The following is a 21,010-nucleotide window of genomic DNA, read 5'->3' as shown; positions in this document are numbered from 1 at the left end:
TTTGCATGGAATGTTCCCTTGGTATCTCTAATTTCCTTGAAGAGAGCTCTAGTTTTTCCATTCTTTTATTTTCCTCTGTTTCTTTGCACCAGTCCCTGAGGAAGGCTTTCTTATCTCTCCTTGCTATTCTTTGGAACTCTGCATTCAAATGGGTATATCTTTCCTTTTCTCCTTTACCTTTTGCTTCTCTTCTTATTCACAGCTATTTGTAAGGCCTCCTCAGACAACCATTTTGCCTTTTTGCATTTCTTTTTCTTGGGGATGGTCTTGATCCCTGCCCCCTGTACAGTGTCATGAACCTCCATCCATAGTTCTTCAGGCACTCTATTGGATTTAATGCCTTGAATCTATTTGTCACTTCCACTGTATAATCATAAGGATTTGATTTAGGTCATACCTGAATGGTCTAGTGGTCAGTTTTCATCCCAATCCCAAAGAAAGACAATGTCAAAGAATGCTCAAACTACCACACAATTGCACTCATCTCACATGCTAGTAAAGTAATGCTCAAAATTCTCCAAGCCAGGCTTCAACATTATGTAAACTGTGAACTTGCATTTGTTCAAGCTGGATTTAGAAAAGGCAGAGGAACCAGAGATCAAATTGCCAACATCCGCTGGATCATGGAAAAAGCAAGAGAGTTCCAGGAAAATCTACTTGTTTTATTGACTATGCCAAAGCCTTTGACTGTGTGGACCACAACAAACTCTGGAAAATTCTTCAAGAGCTGAGAATACCAAAACACCTGACCTGCCTCTTGAGAAATCTGTATGCAGGTCAGGAAGCAACAGTTAGAACTGGACATGGAACAACAGACTGGTTCCAAATAGGGAAAGGAGTACATCAAGGCTGTATATTGTCACCCTGCTTATGTAACTTATATGCAGAGTACATCATGAGAAATGCTGGGCTGGATGGATGAAGCACAAGCTGGAATCAAGATTGCCGGGAGAAATCTCAATAACCTCAGATATGCAGATAACATCACCCTTATGGCAGAAAGCGAAAAAGAACTAAAGAGCCTCTTGATGAAGGTGAAAGAAGGGAGTGAAAAAGTTGGGTTAAAGCTCAACTTTCAGAAAACTAAGATCATGGCATCTCGTCCCATCACTTCATGGCAAATAGATGGGGAAACAGTAGAAACAGTGACAGGCTTTTATTTTCTTGGCCTCCAAAATCACTGCAAATGGTGACTGCAGCCATGAAATTAAAAGATGCTTGCTCTTTGGAAGAAAAGTTATGACCAACCTAGACAGCATATTAAAAAGCAGAGACATTACTTTCCCAACAAAGTTCCATCTAGTCAAGGCTATGGTTTTTCCAGTAGTCACATATGGAGACTACATGAGAGAGTCATATGAGAGTGGGACTATAAAGAAAGCTGAGCGCCGAAGAATTGATGCTTTTGAACTGTGGTGTTGGAGAAGACTCTTGAGAGTCCCTTGGACTGCAGGAGATCCAACCAGTCCATCCTAAAGGAAATCAGTCCTGCGTGTTCATTGGAAGGACTGATGCTGAAGCTGAAACTCCAATACTTTGGCCACCTGATGCGAAGAACTGACTCGTTGGAAAAGACCCTGATGCTGGGAAAGACTGAAGGTGGGAGGAGAAGGGGACGACAGAGGATGAGATGGTTGGATGGCATCACCAACTCAATGGACATGAGTTTGAGTAAACTCTGGGAGTTGGTGATGGACAGGAAGGCCTGGTGTGCTGCAGTCCATGGAGTCGCAAGGAGTCAGACACGACTGAACAACTGAACTGAACTGAACATCTAGATAAAATCTCAAAGTGAAAGAAGTCAAACAAAAAACATTAGTATATTCCATTTATATGAAATTGTAGAAAATACAAATTTATCTATAGTGCGTGTATGCTCAGTCGCTCAGTCATGTCCAGCTCTTTGTGATCCTCTGTCCATGGGACTCTCCAGTCAAGAATACCAGACTGGGTTTTCACTTCCTCCTCCAGCAGTTATCTGTAGTGACCAAAGCAAATCAGTGCTTGTCTGGAAGGAGAGAGGGCATACAGGAAGAGAGGTAGAAATTACCATGAGGGAACTTTTGGAGGTGACAGACATATTCATTATATTGATTGTGGTGATATTTTCATTGTGTACACATATGTCAAAAGTCATTGAATAGTACTCTTTAAATATGTGTAGCTTAGGGACTTCCCTGTTGGTCCATGCTTCCAATGCAGGGTGCCTGGGTCAGGGAACTAGATCCCACATGCTGCAACTAAAACCCGGTGCTGCCAAGATACATAAATAAATATTTTTAAAATGTTAGTGTATAGTTTATTCTTTATCAGTTAAACCTGGATAAAGCTTAAAATTTTATAGCTCAATAAATCTAACTTTCTGAAAATAATAAATATTGGAATAATTGAGTGAAAGGCAGAAAGACAGGCTAATGGGTGGGCTAAAAGATAGGAAGGCTTAAACAGTAGGAGAGTTGTAAGTGGTGACCAGGTCTACAGTGTGCCCATAGGAGTGGGTCACTGCAGTGGAATGAAGGGGAAGGTGAACAAGAAGACACATCCAAGGAAAGCAAAGGCCAAGTATGGATGACTCCATCAATGGATATTGACATCCAAGATGCTCCAGGACTTCGAATGGAGAGGAACACCTCACCTAGGTAGAACACTGGTCCACAGGCAGCAGTGAGGAACCAGGAGGATGCTGATTGTACCACCTGGCCAGTGGAATGTGAGGTGTAAGAGATTTAGCACTTTATATGGAAGAGGGTTGCATGACGAAAGCCATCAGACAAGATAGGAAGTAGAAATGGGTTCTATGACACTGAAGTTGGAGGGGTTTTCGAGGTTCGAGGGCTCAGTGGAGGGTTTGGGGATAAGAGAGGTTGGGTCAGACTCAGAGAATGCACAGAAGCACGGAGTTTGTAGTTCAAGAACAGAAAGATTCTCTGCATTTCCTCAGTTCAGTTCAGTTCAGTCGCTCAGTGGTGTCTGACTCTTTGCGACCCCATGATCGCAGCACGCCAGGCCTCCCTGTCCATCACCAACTCCCGGAGTTCACTCAGAGTCGCATCCATCGAGTCAGTGATGCCATCCAGCCATCTCATCCTCTGTCATCCCCTTCTCCTCCTGCCCCCAATCCCTCCCAGCATCAAAGACTTCTCCAATGAGTCAACTTTCTTTTTGGCATGAGGTGGCCAAAGTACTGGAGTTTCAGCTTTAGCATCATTCCTTCCAAAGAAATCGCAGGGCTGATCTCCTTCAGAATGGACTGGTTGGATCTCCTTGCAGTCCAAGGGACTCTCAGGAGTCTTCTCCAACACCACAGTTCAAAAGCATCAACTCTTCGGTGCTCAGCCTTCTTCACAGTCCAACTCTCACATCCATACGTGACTACTGGAAAAACCATAGTCTCGACAAGACGGAACTTAGTCGGCAAAGTAATGTCTCTGCTTTTGAATATGCTATCTAGGTTGGTCATAACTTTTCTTCCGAGGAGTAACCATCTTTTAATTTCATGGCTGCAGTCACCATCTGCAGTGATTTTGGAGACCCAAAAAATAAAGTCTGACACTGTTTCCACTGTTTCCCCATCTATTTGCCATGAAGTGATGGGACCGCATGCCATGATCTTTGTTTTCTGAATGTTGAGCTTTAAGCCAAAATTTTCACTCTTCTCTTCTATTTTCATCAAGAGGCTTTTTAGTTCCTCTTCACTTTCTGCCATAAGGGTGGTGTCATCTGCATATCTGAGGTTATTGAGATTTCTCCCGGCAATCTTGATTCCGGCTTGTGTTTCTTCCAGTCCAGCGTTTCTCATGATGTACTCTGCATGTAAGTTAAATAAGCAGGGTGACAATATACAGCCTTGACACACTCCTTTTCCTATTTGGAACCAGTCTGTTGTTCCATGTCCAGTTCTGACTATTGCTTCCTGGCCTGCATACAGATTTCTCAAGAGGCAGGTCAGGTGGTCTGGTATTCCCATCTCTTTCAGGATTTTCCACAGTTTATTGTGATCCACACAGTCAAAGGCTTTGGCGTAGTCAATAAAGCAGAAATAGATGTTTTTCTGGAACTCTCTTGCTTTTTCCATGATCCAGCGGATGTTGGCAATTTGATCTCTGGTTCCTCTGCCTTTTCTAAAACCAGCTTGAACATCAGGAAGTTCACGGTTCACGTATTGCTGAAGTCTGGCTTGGAGAATTTTGAGCATTACTTTACTAGCACGTGAGATGAGTGTAATTGTGAGGTAGTTTGAGTATTCTTTGGCATTGCCTTTCTTTGGGATTGGAATAAAAACTGACCTTTTCCAGTCCTGTGGCCATTGCTGAGTTTTCCAAATTTGCTGGCATATTGAGTTCAGCACTTCCATAGCATCTTCTTTCAGGATTTCAAATAGCTCTACTGGAATTCCATCACCTCCACTAGCTTTGTTCATAGTGATGCTTCCTAAGGCCCACTTGACTCCACATTCCAGGATGTCTGGCTCTAGGTGAGTGATCACACCATCGTGATTATCCGGGTCGTGAAGATCCTCTTTGTACAGTTCTTCTGTGTATTCTTGCCATCTCTTCTTAATATCTTCTGCTTCTGTTAGGTCCATACCATTTCTGTCCTTTATTGAGCCCATCTTTGCATGAAATGTTCCCTTGATAACTCTAATTTTCTTGAAGAGATTTCTAGTCTTTCCCATTCTGTTCTTTTCCCCTATTTCTTTGCATTGATCACTGAAGGCTTTCTTATCTCTTCTTGCTATTCTTTGAAACTCTGAATTCAGATGCTTATATCTTTCCTTTTCTCCTTGGCTTTTCGCTTCTCTTCTTTTCACAGCTATTTGTAAGGCTTCTCCAGACAGCCATTTTGCTTTTTTGCATTTCTTTTCCATGGGGATGGTCTTGATCCCTGTCTCCTGTACAATGTCACGAACCTCATTCCATAGTTCACCAGGCACTCTATCTATCAGATCTAGGCCCTTAAATCTATTTCTCACTTCCACTGTATAATTGTAAGGGATTTGATTGAGGTCATACCTGAATGGTCTACTGGTTTTCCCTGTTTTCTTCAATTTCAGTCTGAATTTGGTAATAAGGAGTTCATGATCTCAGCCACAGTCAGCTCCTGGTTGTTTTTGTTGACTGTATAGAGCTTCTCTATCTTTGGCTGCAGAGAATATAATCAATCTGATTTTGGTGTTGACCATCTGGCGATGTCCATGTGTAGAGTCTTCTCTTGTGTTGTTGGAAGAGGGTGTTTGCTATGACCAGTGCATTTTCTTGACAAAACTCTATTAGTCTTTGCCCTGCTTCATTCCGTATTCCAAGTCCAAATTTGCCTGTTACTCCAGGTGTTTCTTGACTTTCTACTTTTGCATTCTAGTCCCCTATAATGAAAAGGACATCTTTTTTGGGTGTTAGTTCTAAAAGGTCTTGTAGGTCTTCATAGAACCGTTCAACTTCAGCTTCTTAAGCATTACTGGTTGGGGCATAGACTTGGATCACTGTGATATTGAATGGTTTGCTTTGGAAATGAACAGAGATCATTCTTTTGTTTTTGAGATTGCATCCAAGTACTGCATTTCGGACTCTTTTGTTGACCATGATGGCTACTCCATTTCTTCTGAGGGATTCTTGCCCACAGTAGTAGATATAATCCTAGCCTGGGGTAAATTCAATGGTGTCAACAGCTATTCTTCTTCTGTCTGATAGTGTGTATAGCATTGTTTGCCTATGAATCTTCCTTGCCTCATAGATCCAGTTCCAAAGGTGAATCTGGGCAGAGTCACAGTATATTTCTCTGGGTGGGGCTTAGAATTAAACATTCTTTGAGCCCCTGAATACAAAACTGGACTCCTATGAAACATGCTAGGCACTCATGACCCAGGAATCAGTGCTCATCCTTGGAGCTGGCTGCTTGCTAGATACTGGATGCCAGTTTTGCTCCAAAGGCCCCACTGGCTGGCCTCTGATGCTCTTGGGGACAAGAAACAAGGACAGGCTGCAATGTGGCCAGATGATTTTCTGAATGTGTTGACCTTACCTAGTTACAGTGGATGTAACTAGGTAAGGTTACTGGTTTAGGAATGTTCACCTTTGCATTGACCTCAGCTGCCTGTGTTCCTGTTTGCTTTACAACTTGGATTTCTCGTTAATGACAATCTCTGTTCTTCCATATAACCTCTCCTATATTTAAGGCACTTATAGTACTTTTTGAAAGTAAGTAGATAGGAAGGGCGGAGAAGGCAATGGCAACCCACTCCAGTACTCTTGCCTGGAAAATCCCATGGACGGAGGAGCCTGGTAGGCTGCAGCCCATGGGGTCGCAAAGAGTCGGACATGACTGAGAGACTTCACTTTCACTTTTCACTTTCATGCATTGGAGAAGGAAATGGCAACCCACTCCAGTGTTCTTGCCTGGAGAATCCCAGGAACGGGGGAGCCTGGTGGGCTGCCGTCTATGGGGTCACACAGAGTCGGACAAGACTGAAGCGACTTAGCAGCAGCAGCAGCAGATAGGAAGGGAGTGATAATCAATAATGTTTACTTAAGACAGCTCACATATTCAAAACCTAGCCTCTTAGCTTTTTTCTCATCTCCATACCAATTCCTCTACCTTGATTTGTCGTTGTTCAGTCGCTCAGTTGTGTTCAACTCTTTGTGATCCCATGGACTGCAGCATACTAGGCTTCCCTGGCCTTCAGCATCTCTGGGAGCTTGCTCAAACTCGCGTCCATTGAGTTGGTGATGCCATCCAACCATCTCGTCCTCTCTTATCCTCCTCTCTCCTGCCTTCCATCTTTCCCAGCATCAGGGTCTTTTCCAATGAGTCAGCTCTTCACATCAGGTGGCCCAAGAATTAGGCAAGAATACTGGAGTGGGTAGTGGTTCCCTTCTTCAGGGGATCTTCCCAACCTAGGGATCAAACCCAGATTTCCCACATTGCAGGCAGATTTTTTACCGTCTGAGCCACCAGGAAAGCCCCTACTTTGGTTAGTGATATTAGCTACTCTGTCACTTCCTGGAAACTTTCCTAAACTGGAAAATTCAGGATTCGTCTTCCTGTTCTTGAATCTATCACGAATTGTCTCTTGAATTTGAAGCTCAGCTTTCCATCTCTACTACTTTTCGTCTGGAATACTTCAATACCTGCCAAAATAGTTGCTTCCCTTTCTCCTTTCCTTCAATTTATTTCCATTTATTAAACATCTGAGTATACAAATGAATTGATATGTTATGAGTTTAATGTAACAGGACATTAACAATCAAGTAAATCACAATGGGTTATTTAATTCTGATTGTCTCATAAAGACAGAATAGAAGTTTCTCTGAGATTCAAACTTTTTCTTGGTACCAAATTATAGGAAAAGCTATTCCTTGGGTGAAGGACACTGGAAAACATAACAGTCAATTTCTTCAAACGGATTTTCTTTTTAGAAAAGAAAAAAAAAAGTTAATAATGAAGCAAAGTAGCTCTGGAAGTCTAAATAAAAGCCTAAAGCAAAGTCCTACCTTTGAAGGCTAGTGGATTTAGCTCAGCTGAAGGAAATGAGGCATTTTGGAAGGTAGAAAAACATTGAGCAGTACCTCCAAAATTATGAGAAGATATTTCCAACTTAGAATTCTCTTGCAGTCATTCTGGTTGTTAAAGTGTAGATACAGATGTTTCAGACATGCAGGTCCACACTGTTCACTTGCCAGACTCTTTTTTCTCAGGACTCTCCTAGATGAGAGGCAAACTATGAGCCAGGCTGCTGTCTTTGTAAATAAAGCTTTATTGGAACACAGCCAGATTCCATTGTTTACAGCTACTCTCAATGTTATAATGGCAGAGTAACTCAGAAGCTGTATGACCCACAAAACCTATTTACTAGCTAGTTCTTTGCAGAAAAAGTTTGCCAATAAAGTGCGCTGTATCTCAAATATAAATAATCTCTGATAATGAGAGTAACAGTTGTGATCTTTTTCAAAATAAAACGAAGTTAGAATGCAAAAGATGAAAGAGAGGACTTCTTTTTACCCAAAGATGTCTTTAAAATAAGTAGACTAAAGCAAGGTATGGAGAGGAAGTGACAGATTAAAGCTTTTTTTTGTGTGTGTGGGGGCACACCATACAGCTTGCAGGATCTTAGTTTAACCCCATCACCCCATCCCCTCCCTGAAATGGAAGTCCTAGGCCTAACGACTGGGTTGCCAGGAAATTCCCAAATAGAGCTATTTTAGGGAGAATGAATATTTGCTCTTCAGACTAGTGGGATGTGGTTATTACTGTTTGTTTTATTGCTCAATTTTCCCATTCCCTATCACAGGGTGGGTCAGTGATCTAAACTAAATCAATCAACTCTCTCATCCGAAGCTTTTAAACTTGACACTGTCAAAGAAATGAAACTTTGTTTTGGGTTTGAACCAACTGAGGTGATTTTAATTTCTACAGCTATGAGAAAAGGGAATTCAGAATACCCTTGGGCTGATAAAAAGAAGCCACAGAGTATATTCAGTGCTCAAAGGTTTGTGAATTCATTTGTGATGTGAATAAGAAAATTCAACTGCTTAAGACAGGAGTCTCTTACTAGGTATTAAAGAAACTATATCATAATAACAAGAAACAGAACTGACATATGTTGGAAATTTAAACATGATCTTGGTCCATTTAAGAGTTAATCTCTTATTCATTGTGCTCCTCTAGTCATCAGAATGTAAATTTTTCTAATCATCTCTTCTGTTATTGAGAAATATTAGACCAACAGAGTACCTTGGGTTTTCTGTTGTTATTGTTGTTTTTGTTGTTTCGACTGCACCTTGTGATGGGCGAGATGTTAGTACCCTGGCTAGGGACTGAACCTGTGCCCCCTGCAGTGGGTGCACGGAGACTTAACCACTGGACTACCAGGGAATTCCTCAACGGGGTACTTTGGAGTCCAAGAGAATTTATGTCAACAATACATAAGTCTCACCTATCATCATTTCAACCTATGGTCTGTTTTAATTTCAATGAAGGTTGAATCAAATTTTGGGATTTATGATTCTTATTCTGCAACATCTGGAAGTGAAAGGCTGTTTTGTTGCTGAATCATTTGGGGGCAGTTCCTCGAGGGATGATCTTCAAGTTTCTGTTATGGAGATCCTGAGAACCGCCCAGTTTCTATCCTTCATGATGTGTAGTTTTTCTTTGTTTCTGTAAACTATGTCAGTGCTGTGTGTGCTGTGTTTAGTCACTGAGTTGTGTCCGACTCTTTGCTGCCCCATGGACTGTACCCCGCCAGTCTCCTCTGTCCATGGGATTTTCCAGGCAAGAATACTGGAGCAGGTTGACATGTACTCCTCCAGCGGACCTTCCCGGCCCAGGGATCAAACCATGTCTTTTCATCTGCATTGGCAGGTGAGTTCTTTACCACTAGCGCCATCTAGGAAGCCCAGACTACTCCGGTACTCTTCTTCACATATTGTTGTACATACATGAGCTTTTTTCTGTACCAGGAACCAGAGAAACCGCAACTGATACTGCTGCTGCTGCTAAGTAGCTCCAGTCGTGTCCGACTCTGTGCGACCCCATAGACGGCCTCCTACCAGGCTCCTCTGTCCCTGGGATTCTCCAGGCAAGAACACTGGAGTGGTTGCCATTTCCTTCTCCAATGCATGAAAGTGAAAAGTGAAAGTGAAGTCGCTCAGTTGTGTTTGACTCTTAGCGACCCCACGGACTGCAGCCTACCAGGCTCCTCCGTCCATGGGATTTTCCAGGCAAGAGTACTGGAGTGGGTTGCCATTGCCTTCTCCGATACTATTTAGTGACAATTTGTAGATAGTGAATAAAAGTGAGAGAGAAGATAGGATTATAGGCTACTCCCAGGTCTCTGGTTTGATCAACTGGATGCTGGATCCACACAGTCTCAGGGACACCAGAAGAAGGTTTGAGAAAGGAGATGAAAATTCACCATTTAATACTGACAAACATGTGGGACATCTAGGTAGAGATGACTCAACTGGAGAAGGAAATCAAGGCTATTTAGTAATTGAAGATGAGGGAGTAGGGATTGCAAAGAAAAACAGGTGGAGTGAGAAGAGGTCTGTGTTTAAAATCCAAAGAAATGATGATTTTGAGAGGGTGGCAGAGAAAGAAGACAACGAAGGTAACTGATAAGTAGAAAAGAATCAGGAGAAAGTGGTGAAGGAAAATCAACAGAGGAGAGTTTTGAAAGGGATGATGGAGTAAATGGTACTTACTGAGGTTGGAATGAAAAGTAACCACTGGAGTTTGCAGTTGGCCGGTCTTCAAGAGATCAGTTTCAGGAAAGTCCAAGTGGTTGAGGAAAGAATAAGGTGCAGCCTGGATATGAGAATGGAAAGAAAAGTATTGGGGTAGGTTATTTTTTTAAGGAGAGACTTGGAGACAGACTAGGATAAGAAGGAAGAACACTGAAGGTGCATTGTTCTGGAACAGGGTCCTCTGGGAGAACATGATTTTCTTAGGATATAGAAACATGGATAGTTTTAAGAGACTCAATCTCTAGATGATATATACTCTTCCTTCAAATTGCTTTGCCTAAGCATGCCTCTAAAATCAAGGTTTCTATTTCACAACGGCCCTTCTCTCACATTACAAAAGCAAGCCATGCCTCTTAGCCATCTCCCAGCTAACTAGGGTTGTTTGCATTTAGAGGGGAACAGTTCCACTACTGTCATCAAAGGGATAATTGGATATATCAAATCAGGTAATAAGGAAGTGAATGAAGGCAACTGGGTACCTTTTTAATTTCCTGTCAAAAGCTGTTTCTTTCATTGAGATACATTGTCAATAATATTTTACTTTTTATGTTTAATAACTCAAAAGTTGTAACATTAAAAAATATGTTAATCAGTAATAGTTGAAGCCTTAAAAATGCTTGTAATGTATTCATGTTGTTTTCATAAATTGTGTACTATTAATTATGATTACTTGCAATGGCACCCCACTCCAGGACTCTTGCCTGGAAAATCCCATGGACGGAGGAGCCTGGTGGGCTGCAGTCCATGGGGTCACTAAGAGTCGGACATGACTGAGCGACTTCACTTCACTTTTCACTTTCATGCATTGGAGAAGGAAATGGCAACCCACTCCAGTGTTCTTGCCTGGAGAATCCCAGGGATAGGGGAGCCTGGTGGGCTGCCGTCTATGGGGTCGCACAGAGTCGGACACGACTGAGGCGACTTAGCAGCAGCAGCAGCAGCAGCAAGTCATAATACTTTTTTTTAAAAAAACATAGAAAAATCTTTAAATGTTCAAATTTATATACATATTTTTGTTGCAGAAAAGGATGACAAAGTAAAACAATAAGATTTTTAAGATTGCATATTGCATTATATTGCATTAGTATAAATTATAAATTGCTTCCAGTGTAGGAGATGTGGGTTCAATCTTGGTCAGGGATCTAAGATCCCATATGCCATGAGGCCAAAAAAATTGCTAAGAATAACAAAGTTATTCATGAGTACAGTGAGCTTTTAAAGTAAATAAAGTACAAGTTCCAAAAGGAAATGCAATTATGTAAAATTTTCTTATTACTAGGAATATATTCGTATATTTTTTTAAACAGATGATGGTGAACATCAAATCAATATCTTATTTAGAAAAAGATCTTGTTTAGAATCTATATTTTTTTAAGTGATAGAAGAGTACTCTTGCCTGGAGAATCCCATGGACGGAGGAGCTTGGTGGGCTACAGTGGATTGAGTGCTTCGCTTTCACTTTTCACTTTCATGCATTGGAGAAGGAAATGGCAACCCACTCCAGTGCTGTTGCCTGGAGAATCCCAGGGATGGGGGAACCTGGTGGGCTGCCGTCTATGGGGTCGCACAGAGTCGGACATGACTGAAGCAACTCGGCAGCAGCAGAGCTTTTATTTTAGAAGGCAATTATTTACAATAGAATCCATTGTTAAAATTCTTTCTTTTCAGTTCTTTAAGTTATGAGAGGAAGTTTTAGATGCCAATCGAAAAATATGTAAATGGGTTACACTGTTTTCCAAAATTTTAGGGGGAGTGGGGGAATGTGAACAAAACACTATGAAGTCAGTCTTTTAAGGAAATAAGAGGAGATAGAATCACCTGGTATAGGGATAAATCCTATCCCTAGAAAATAGGTTGCCTCATTCTCTAGAATGCAAGGTATGGTATTCTCTTGGACCAGGTAAAGTTTTTGCCCTTTCCCAGTGATATCTGGGAGGGAAAAATAAAGTGAATGGTTAGGGCTTGCCCAAGGTTGGGATTGATTGTCATCTTTTGTAAGATAGAAATCAAGGAAAGAAAGACTTGAAGGTTCTAATAAGAACTCATTGCCATAAGCAGAAAGTGGTGAAAACGTCTGAGGTGAGAATGAGGATCTAAAACATACACTATGTCCCTAAAAATGAAGGCTTAAACTAATTAGGATTTTCTCTTTCTCATTCAATAACAAAATTGGAATCAGGCTGACTGTTGGTTGTATGGCAACTCGCACAGTATTCAGGGACCTGGCCTCCTATGGTTCGGCTTCAGTGGCCTTCAATGGTAGGTACCTCATGTTCACAACGTGGTGGCTGGAGCTCCATCCGTGTCTAAATTAACTGAAAAGACAGGAATTAACAGAAAGGACAGGAAGCAAAAATGACATATCTGTTGATTCAGACCTTTCTAAACAAATTATGGCTACTGCATTAGTTTCTAGACGAATTTGCTGCCGTTGCTAAGTCGCTTCAGTTGTGTCCAACTCTGTGGGACCCCATAGACGGCAGCCCACCAGGCTCCCCCGTCCCTGGGATTCTCAAGGCAAGAACACTGGAGTGGGTTGCCATTTCCTTCTCCAGTGCATGACAGTGAAAAGTGAAAGTGAAGTTGCTCAGTTGTGTCCGACCCTCAGTGACCCCATGGACCGCAGCTTTCCAGGCTCCTCCGTCCATGGGATTTTCCAGGCAAGAGTACAGGAGTGACGTGCCACTGTCTTCTCCGTTTAGATGCATTTAGCCATTCCACAACTGGAATTGCTTCAAAAATTTCTTTCCCACAATTTCCTATGTTCTTTCCACCTAGTCTTCTACTAAAGAAGTTTGAGGCTTCTGTATTTTCAAATTCATCTTTTTTGTGTTTTTTCCTCCTCTTAATCCTTCTGAAAGACATATTTTTAGCATTCCTCTATCTCTTAATTTGCTACTTCTCTAGTTTGCTGTGTCAAGCCTACTGTTCTCTTGGTTATTAAATTAAAAATAAAATTTTCAATTGACTAAAAAAATGTACTCCAAATCTATAGGAATTAGTAAAACAGAGGAAAGATTCTATATGCTGGTTAGAGATCGATATTTCTGAGCTTGAGTTTTAGAAAGTAGAATGTTTTGAATCATGACGTGGTTTTTTGTGCAGTGAAATATGTCTTCAATCAATAACTGGCTGAAAAGAGCAAAGATGAAGATCATTAATGTTGGGCCTCTGTTGGCAGATTGGATCCAGTCCCTGACTTTTTCAGCAACTGAAACGAATACCAGATGAGTCTTATTTATTTACACAGAATTTTGGTTTGTCTGGGACTTTGGGAATGGATAACTGAACCTTTTAGGGTAGTTGGATTTTCTAGATAGTTTAGAATTAAATCTTTAAGGCACTAAAATTGCTTACTTATTATAATCACTTTAGATGAAATTGCTTTGTAAACTATTCTAATTCCTTTATTTTTGATGCATGAAATTAGACATCATTTCATCTTTTTTTTTTTTTTTGGCCATGCCATGAGGCTTGTGAGATCTTAGTTTCCTGACCAGAGATAGAATCTAAGCCCTCAGCAGTGAAAGCACGGAGTCCTAACCACTGGCGTGTGCAGGCAAGGTCATTTCAATTGTGTCGGCTCTTTGCGACTCTATGGACCATAGCCCGCTGGGTTCCTCTGTCCATGGGATTCTCCAAGCACGAATACTTAAGTGGGTTGCCATGTGGTCTGTCCTCTAGGGGATCTTCCCAACCCAGGGAATGAACCTGTGTCTTTTATGTCTCCTGCATTGGTGGGAAGATTCTTTACCACTAGCACCATCTGGGAAGCTCCCCTAACCACTGGATCACCAGGGAATTCCTTATTTCACTATTTCTTGATGTCAGGATTAGCACCACGAGCATCACTTATTCAAGTGAAATGATTTCAGGCTTATGGGCTGGGTAGTGCTTTTGGTACTTTATAAATAACCCTAGTATGCTTTGCTTTTCAAGTTCTTACAGCTTCTTTTCATAGTTTTCCTGTATCTTCCCTTGTTTTTAGGGTGTACGTTAGAACTTTTGTCATATCCATGTACCTGCCCAGAAGAGCGCCCCCTAATATTCTGCTTCTAATCTACTTTGACTATGGAAGCAAGATTGTTTATGCTTACTGTATCATAACTGTGCATACATTTAGTGTGAGTAGGACCTAGCAGAGGGGAGAATGACTTCTAAGGTATAAAAGACATATATTTTTAGTTCTTGGATTTAGTGATGTATTATTATTTTTTTAGTGGCCTTTTCCTGGCCCCCTTCTTAATCTCCCTGAATTATTTATCTGGTTTTTAAAGTATAGTTGATGTGTAATATTATGTTAGTTTCAAGTGCTAGCTAGTTAATTAAGTTGCTTAGTTGTGTCCGACTCTTTGCGACCCCGTGGACTGTAGCCCACCAGGCTCCTCCGTCCATGGGATTCTCCAGGCAAGAATACTGCAGTGGGTTGCCATTTCCTTCTCTAGGGGATCTTCCCGACCCAGGGATCAAACCCAGGTCTCCAGCATTGCAGGCAGACGCTTTAACCTCTGAGCCACCAAGTGTACTACATAGTGATTTGACATGTGCATACATTACGAAGTAAATGATCAACAAAATAGGTCTAGTAACTATCTGTCCTAATGCAAAATTATTATTATTGACCATATTCCCTGTGCTGTATATTATATCCCTGTGCTGATTTATTTTATAACTGAAGGTTTGTACCTCTTAATCCCCATCACCCATTTTACTGTCTGTTCTCTTCCCCTCTGGCATTACCTGTTTGTTCTATCTATGAGTCAGCTTTTATTTTTTGTTTTGCCTTTTAGATGACACATGTAAGTGAAGTCATACAGTATTTGTCTTTCTCTGTCTTATTTCACTTAGCCTAATAGTTCAGTTCAGTCACTCAGTTGTGTCTGACTCTTTGTGACCCCTGGACTGCAGTGCACCAGGCTTCCCTGTCCATCACCAACTGCTGGAGCTTGCTCAACTCATGTCCATCCAGCTGGTGATGCCATTTAACCATCTCTTCCTCTCTTGTCCTCTTCTCCTCTGGCCTTCAATCTTTCCCAGCGTCATGGTCTTTGCCAATGAGTCAGTTCTTTGCATCAGGTGGCTAAAGTATTGGAGTTTCAGCTTAAGCATCAGTCCTTCCAATGAATATTCAGGACTGATCTCCTTTAGGATGGACTGGTTGGATCTCCTTCAGTCCAAGGGATTCTTAAGAGTCTTCTCCAACATCACAGTTCAAAAGCATCAATTCTTCAGCACTCAGCTTTCTTTATAGTCTCTCACATCCATATATGACTACTGGAAAAACCATAGCATTGACTAGATGGACCCTTAGCATAAAGCCACCTATATTCATCCATGTTGTTGCCAATGGCAAAAAAATTTTAATGGCTGAATACTATTCCTATATATCTATATCCATTTCTTTACACATTCATCTATTGATGGACACTTAGGTTGCTTCCATATCTTGGCTATTGTAAATAATGCTTCTATGAGCATTGGGGTGCATGTATCTTTTTGAATTAGTATTTTTGTTTTTTTTCAGGTAAATACCCAGAAGTGAAGTTGCTGGATTGTATGGTAGTTCTATTTTCAAAAAAAATTTTTTTTTGGCTGCACTGTGCCACTTGTAGGATTTTAATTCTGTGACCAGGGATTGAACCTTAGCAGTGACAACATGGAGTGCTAACCACTGGACATTTTTTGAGGACCCTCCACACTATTTTCCATAGTGGCTGCACCAATTTCTATTCCCACCAACAGTCCTCTTGTTTGTTTTTTAAAATTGAAGTAAATTCTAGACAGGAAGTATCCCAAGGCTACTATTCAAAACCAAAGTCCCTAGTAAGATGATGATACTATTTAGTGGGGAAAATGTACTATTAATAGTTTGAAGGGAGAAGCAACTATTAAAAAAAAAAGCTTAGAAGCAGCATTATAAACTGCTATAAAGTACTGTGTATAATGAAATGGTAAAGCCATCCCCCCCCAACAATTCCAAGTCTACATACAGAAATATGTGACTTCATAAATATATAGGAATGTTTTACAGTAGCAGTTTTGCAGAAACCTAAATGCTCAATAGGCTTCCCTGGTGGCTCAGAGGTTAAAGTGTCTGCCTGCAATGCAGGATACCTGGGTTCAATCCCTGGGTTGGGAAGATCCCCTGGAGAAGGAAATGGCAACCCACTCCAGTATTCTTGCCTGGAGAATCCCATGGACAGAGGAGCCTGGTGGGCTACAGTCCACGGGGTCGCAAAGAGTCAGACACAACTGAGCGACTTCACTTTCAAATGCTCAATAGGGGAATCGTTAAATTTTGTCATGTACTTTTCATGAAGGTTTTCTTTTTTTTGCAAGTCTTTGTAAAGAAGACTATCATGCGGTCATTTAAAAGAATAAGGTAGTTCTCCACATACAGGTCAGAGTGGTTAAGAATGCAAATTCTAGAGCCATGCTATTTGCGTTCAAATTCCTCCTTAACCACTTACTAGTTTCTGGCACTTTAGAGTTGTTCCTCAATCACCCTATCTCATAAAAATTCCTACTTCATAAGATCTGTAAGGATTAAACGAATTCATCCAAGTAAAGCACTTTAAGTAGTGTCTGGCACAATTAGTATTAGCTATTATTACTGATAAAGAAGGATACCTGTGATATATTGTTTGAAAGGTAAAGTTACAGAACACACATCGTAGGATTCCATTTTTGTGAGAATGAACATACCTATATGTGATTTGCACACATGTGGGAATCTGGAATTTCTACATAGGAGGAATTTATAAGTTGCTAACTGGCTTTGTTTGAAAGTCAAAATTACAAACGACTCTTTTTTGAACTTAGATTCTATACTTTGGAGGTCACAGAGTTAGATACACTGAAGTGACTGAGCACACACAACACACACATGTACTTTGGAGGAGGGGTAGCTTTACAAGGATCAATTGGAGGTTTTGGGAAATGAAAATTTCCCTATACTAGTCCTTGGTAGTCATGCTATCTATACATTCATAGAAATGATCAGGAAAGGTTGTATACACCAAGCTGTTAACAGGAATCATCTCCAGTAGGTAAGACGAGGGGATGGCGAGCAGGGAGGTGGGGAACAAACTACTTTATATTTTCGGTATTGTGTTATTTGCAAATAGTTCGTCGACTTTTGTGTCACCATCAAACAAAAGAAGCAAAACGTCCTCAAAAAAAGGGACTGATTAACTTAACATACTATGAAGTCATCAACAAAAACTGGTGGTGGTGTAGAGCTTTTTGAGTTAACGCGGCACAATATTTACGGGGGACAAACAGTGATACAGAATTTTTATCATGAATCTGAACCCCCTCCTCACTGATTTACTTTGGGGGCTTTATACATGTGTACACAGAGACAAGGCCTTGGAGGATGTACATTCAAGTGCACCCGTTAAACTGCAGTTTTCTCTGGGGAGTGAGATGGTGGGAGGGCGCAAGGGCTTTCTTTCACTTTCAATTTTAAATTCTGAATATTTAAAAATTTTGCAAAGATCGTGTATAATTTCTATAGTAAAAGCAATAAAGGACACAAACGTCTTTACTGTTGTGTAAGTATCTTGTACTTGCACAAGTTACATCTGGAATGGTACGTATTCATTTTTCAAGAGATTAACTAGGTTTTTATAGATTTCTTTTAGAGATAAACACAATTTCAACTCACTTAGGATCTTAATTTCTTCTTATACACACACAAAATGTACCTGATCTTGTACCTAATTTGTTATGCCAGTACTATCACTTGAAGTAAAGCAATTATGCAAACGCCTTAACTAAGTGACGTCACGGGCAAACAAGGCGTAAAGTTTAAATCACTATATTCAAACTCAATCACTCGGGTTACCAAAAAGAACGTAGGGATTGCAACAAAAATGTAAGAAAACAGCTCCTGTAAGCATACAAACTTGCATTTGAACTTTAAAAATCCTAGTTTATTGAACTTTTAGTTGGAGTAGTGATCTTCCCTCACTGGGTAGTCCTAGTTCTAAGAGCATCAGAAACCTACACTCTATGACTGCCTTTAAGTATAAAAGAAGCCCAGCGAGCAGGGTCGAGGGCCGATCGCTGCGCCGGGGCTCGCCCGGGACTGAGTCAGCGGCAGGGCTGAGAAGTTCGGCGGGAGGCGCAGGGCGGGGCTTCCTCCCGCCGACTCTGAACCCAGCTTTACTTTTCCGAGTCCACGTCTCTTCCTTTGGACGGGCGTGTTTCTCCAGGTCGGGACCAGCCAACGTGACAACCACAGACCTTTACAGAAAGAGCTCCGGCCCGGCCTCGAGGATTTCCCCGGTCGGCAGCCCGGGCCAGCTCGGCCAAGCCCCTCACGGACGGCAGCGCGCGGCTCCCCGGGGGCCGAGCTCGCCGCTCGCCTCACTTCTGGGCGCCCACGTCGCGGCGCCGAGCGCAGCATCCCCGGCATGGAGACCGGCTCGGACTCAGGTCAGAGGCCCGCGCGTTTGTTTCGCTCCGGGGCCGCCGCAGGCTGCGCGGGCGCGGAAGCGGCTAGGCCGGGCCGCCGGCGCAGGCCGCCGCGTGCGGGGTCCGCGCGGGGAGCGCACGCGGGGCCAGCTCCCGCGCGCGGGGCGGGCGGCGGCAGGTGGGCAGGACGAGCCGCGAGCGAGCGAGCGAGCGAGCGAGCGAGGGCGGGCAGGCGGGCGCGCAAGGGGCCCGGCGGGGGGGCCGCTGGGAGGATGGCTCAGCTCTTTCTAAATATAAAACCGGCGTGAGTCGGGCGAGCGCGGCGCGGAGCCGCAGAGCCGCCGCGCGGGCCGGGCGCACGGGGGACTCGGCCGACCGACGGCGGCTGCTCCGCAGAGGCGCCGGGCTGCGGGAGCGCCCCAGCCGCGAGCTCGCGGGGGACTGGGAGAGCGACGCGTGCAGCGAGGAGGACGCAGGCGGCGGCGGCGGCGGCGGCGGCGGCGGGCGGGCGGGCCTCGCGGGCGCAGCGCGGCCCGCGCCGAGCGACCGGAGGCGGCTCCCGGCCCCCGCCGCACCGCGAGCGGCGAGCCCACCGCGCCGCCCGTCCGCACCCTCCCCCTCCGGCCCCTCCCTCCCTCCCCGGCGCAACATGGCTGCGGCCGCCGCCTCCGCCTCCCAGGACGAGCTGAGTAAGTGCCACGGCAAGCCTGCGGCCGCGAGCCGGAGTCAGCGCCGCGCCGGGCCGGGGGTGCGGCGGCCGGGGCCGGACGGGAGGGTCGGGTCGCCGGGCGGGACGGGCTGGACGGACGGACTGGCGGGCCGCGGCTGCGGCGTGTGGGGGGCTGGGGCGCTCGGGCCTGGTGGGCGGGCGGGCCGCCGCCGCCACCGCTGGCGTTTGTAGGCCTCAGCTTTGCACCGTCACGTTGCGAAATTGAAACCGGAGCCCCGGGAGGAGCCCTCTGTGTGCGATCCGCCTCGGCTCGGTGTGTTTGGGGGGGAAGCCTAGCTCCCCTGCCCGCTGAGGCTGGGCTGGCGGAGCGGCCGGAGCCCCAGGGTGGCGGGCTGTGCCCACCGTCCCGTCTGACCTCTCCGTGGATTTCTCCGGTCCTAAGTGTGGGGCGAGTTCTGGAAATAGCGCTTTCGGGGAGGGGGAGAAGGTGCCGTGTTGTGACACTCTGGAAATCAGCGGAAGGTCAAGAATAGGCGGTGACCCTCAGGTGGAGCAGGAAGGACTGGGGGGCAGAGAGGGTCGCGGCGCTAGCTGCAGGGGAAGCCTCGGGGTGACAGCGCTCTGGGAAAGGAGAGCCAGTGCACACTTGACCTTAAACGTTGCAGTTTTCCGGGGGACGGCGATCTACGTTCGGGGAAAGCGGTGGTCACCCTGAATCACAGGCCGCTCCGCCCGCCGCCCGGGTTCGCCTCGGTGCTTTGTGGGAAGTGTAGTTCCCGGGCGCCGCAGGCCCACGCTGGGGGTCAAAAAAAAATCGAATTTTCCTAGGACTTGTAAGATAATGTCTGATTGCGTTTGGGGGTGTTTGGATATAAAGCTTTAAGTTGAAGTGTTGGGTTTCTCCGTGCTGCCCTTCAGTTTATGATCAAAAACAAGAAAGGTATTATTTAGGGATGCTGTGAGTTTTAAATGGAATGAAACCTGGGACAGGTGTAACAAGCCTTGGGAAGTTTCTGTTGTTACAGCCCCCTCTCTCAATTTCCATATGAAAGTAGTTGTACACATAATAATAATTTCTGTTTCTTTGGTCTTTGGCTGTTTAAAGCTACTTTAATATGCATGATCTCACTTTTCCCCTCGTAACAGCCTACTAAAGCAGGTAGGTAGAAATTATCTTTGTTTTAAAGAGGAGGCGTGTTTAGAGAGTTAAATTTCCCTGCTGCTTTGACACAAAACTGGTGTAGCAGTAGTGGTGTTTGGTCATTTTGAAGCTGAAATAAAGAATTGATGTGACCCTGGTTAGGATACAGAGCCTGAGTAGATTGGGTCTCTTGCGGTGGTTAGAGATAGACAGGGGCTGATAGTCACAGAGTTGTCGCTTGCCTGTTATTGTCAAGCTGGAGCACCACCACCAGGCTTTCTGAGGAGGTCAGCTCCCTGATCTTTTTTCTTCCATTTTTTGTTATTGTGGTAAAATAAACGTACCATGAAATTTACCGTCATAACCATTTTTAACTGTACAGGCCAGTGGTCTTAAGGACATTCATATTGTTATGCAACCATCACCACCATTTACCTTGAGAATACTTTTCATCTTGCAAAACTGAAGTTCACTGCTCACTAAATCCCTCCTCCTCCTCCTCCTCCTCCTCCTCCTCCACCTCCCAGCCCCTGACAGCGT

General features: G+C 43.8%; 1 protein-coding gene across 4 annotated transcripts in view; it reads left to right on the top strand.

Annotated features, from left to right (window-relative positions):
* KIAA0368 (KIAA0368 ortholog) overlaps window positions 18,246-21,010 on the top strand; it is a 111,811-nt gene continuing 109,046 nt past the window's right edge. Inside the window, exon 1 of one of the 4 annotated variants that reach the window (XM_018052590.1) lies at window positions 18,246-18,680. In XM_018052590.1, coding sequence (XP_017908079.1) covers window positions 18,659-18,680 — 22 coding nt within the window. In that variant the 5' untranslated portion in view covers window positions 18,246-18,658. Of the gene's footprint in view, window positions 18,681-19,278; window positions 19,349-21,010 lie in introns of those variants that run through there. The other 3 variants (XM_018052592.1, XM_018052589.1, XM_018052591.1) reach the window with 3 other exon arrangements.

The sequence above is a fragment of the Capra hircus genome, chromosome 8 (assembly GCF_001704415.2).
Source record: "Capra hircus breed San Clemente chromosome 8, ASM170441v1, whole genome shotgun sequence".
Lineage (NCBI taxonomy): Eukaryota > Metazoa > Chordata > Mammalia > Artiodactyla > Bovidae > Capra > Capra hircus.
Note: the sequence above shows the minus strand (reverse complement) of the source record. Positions and strands in the feature narration are given on the sequence as shown.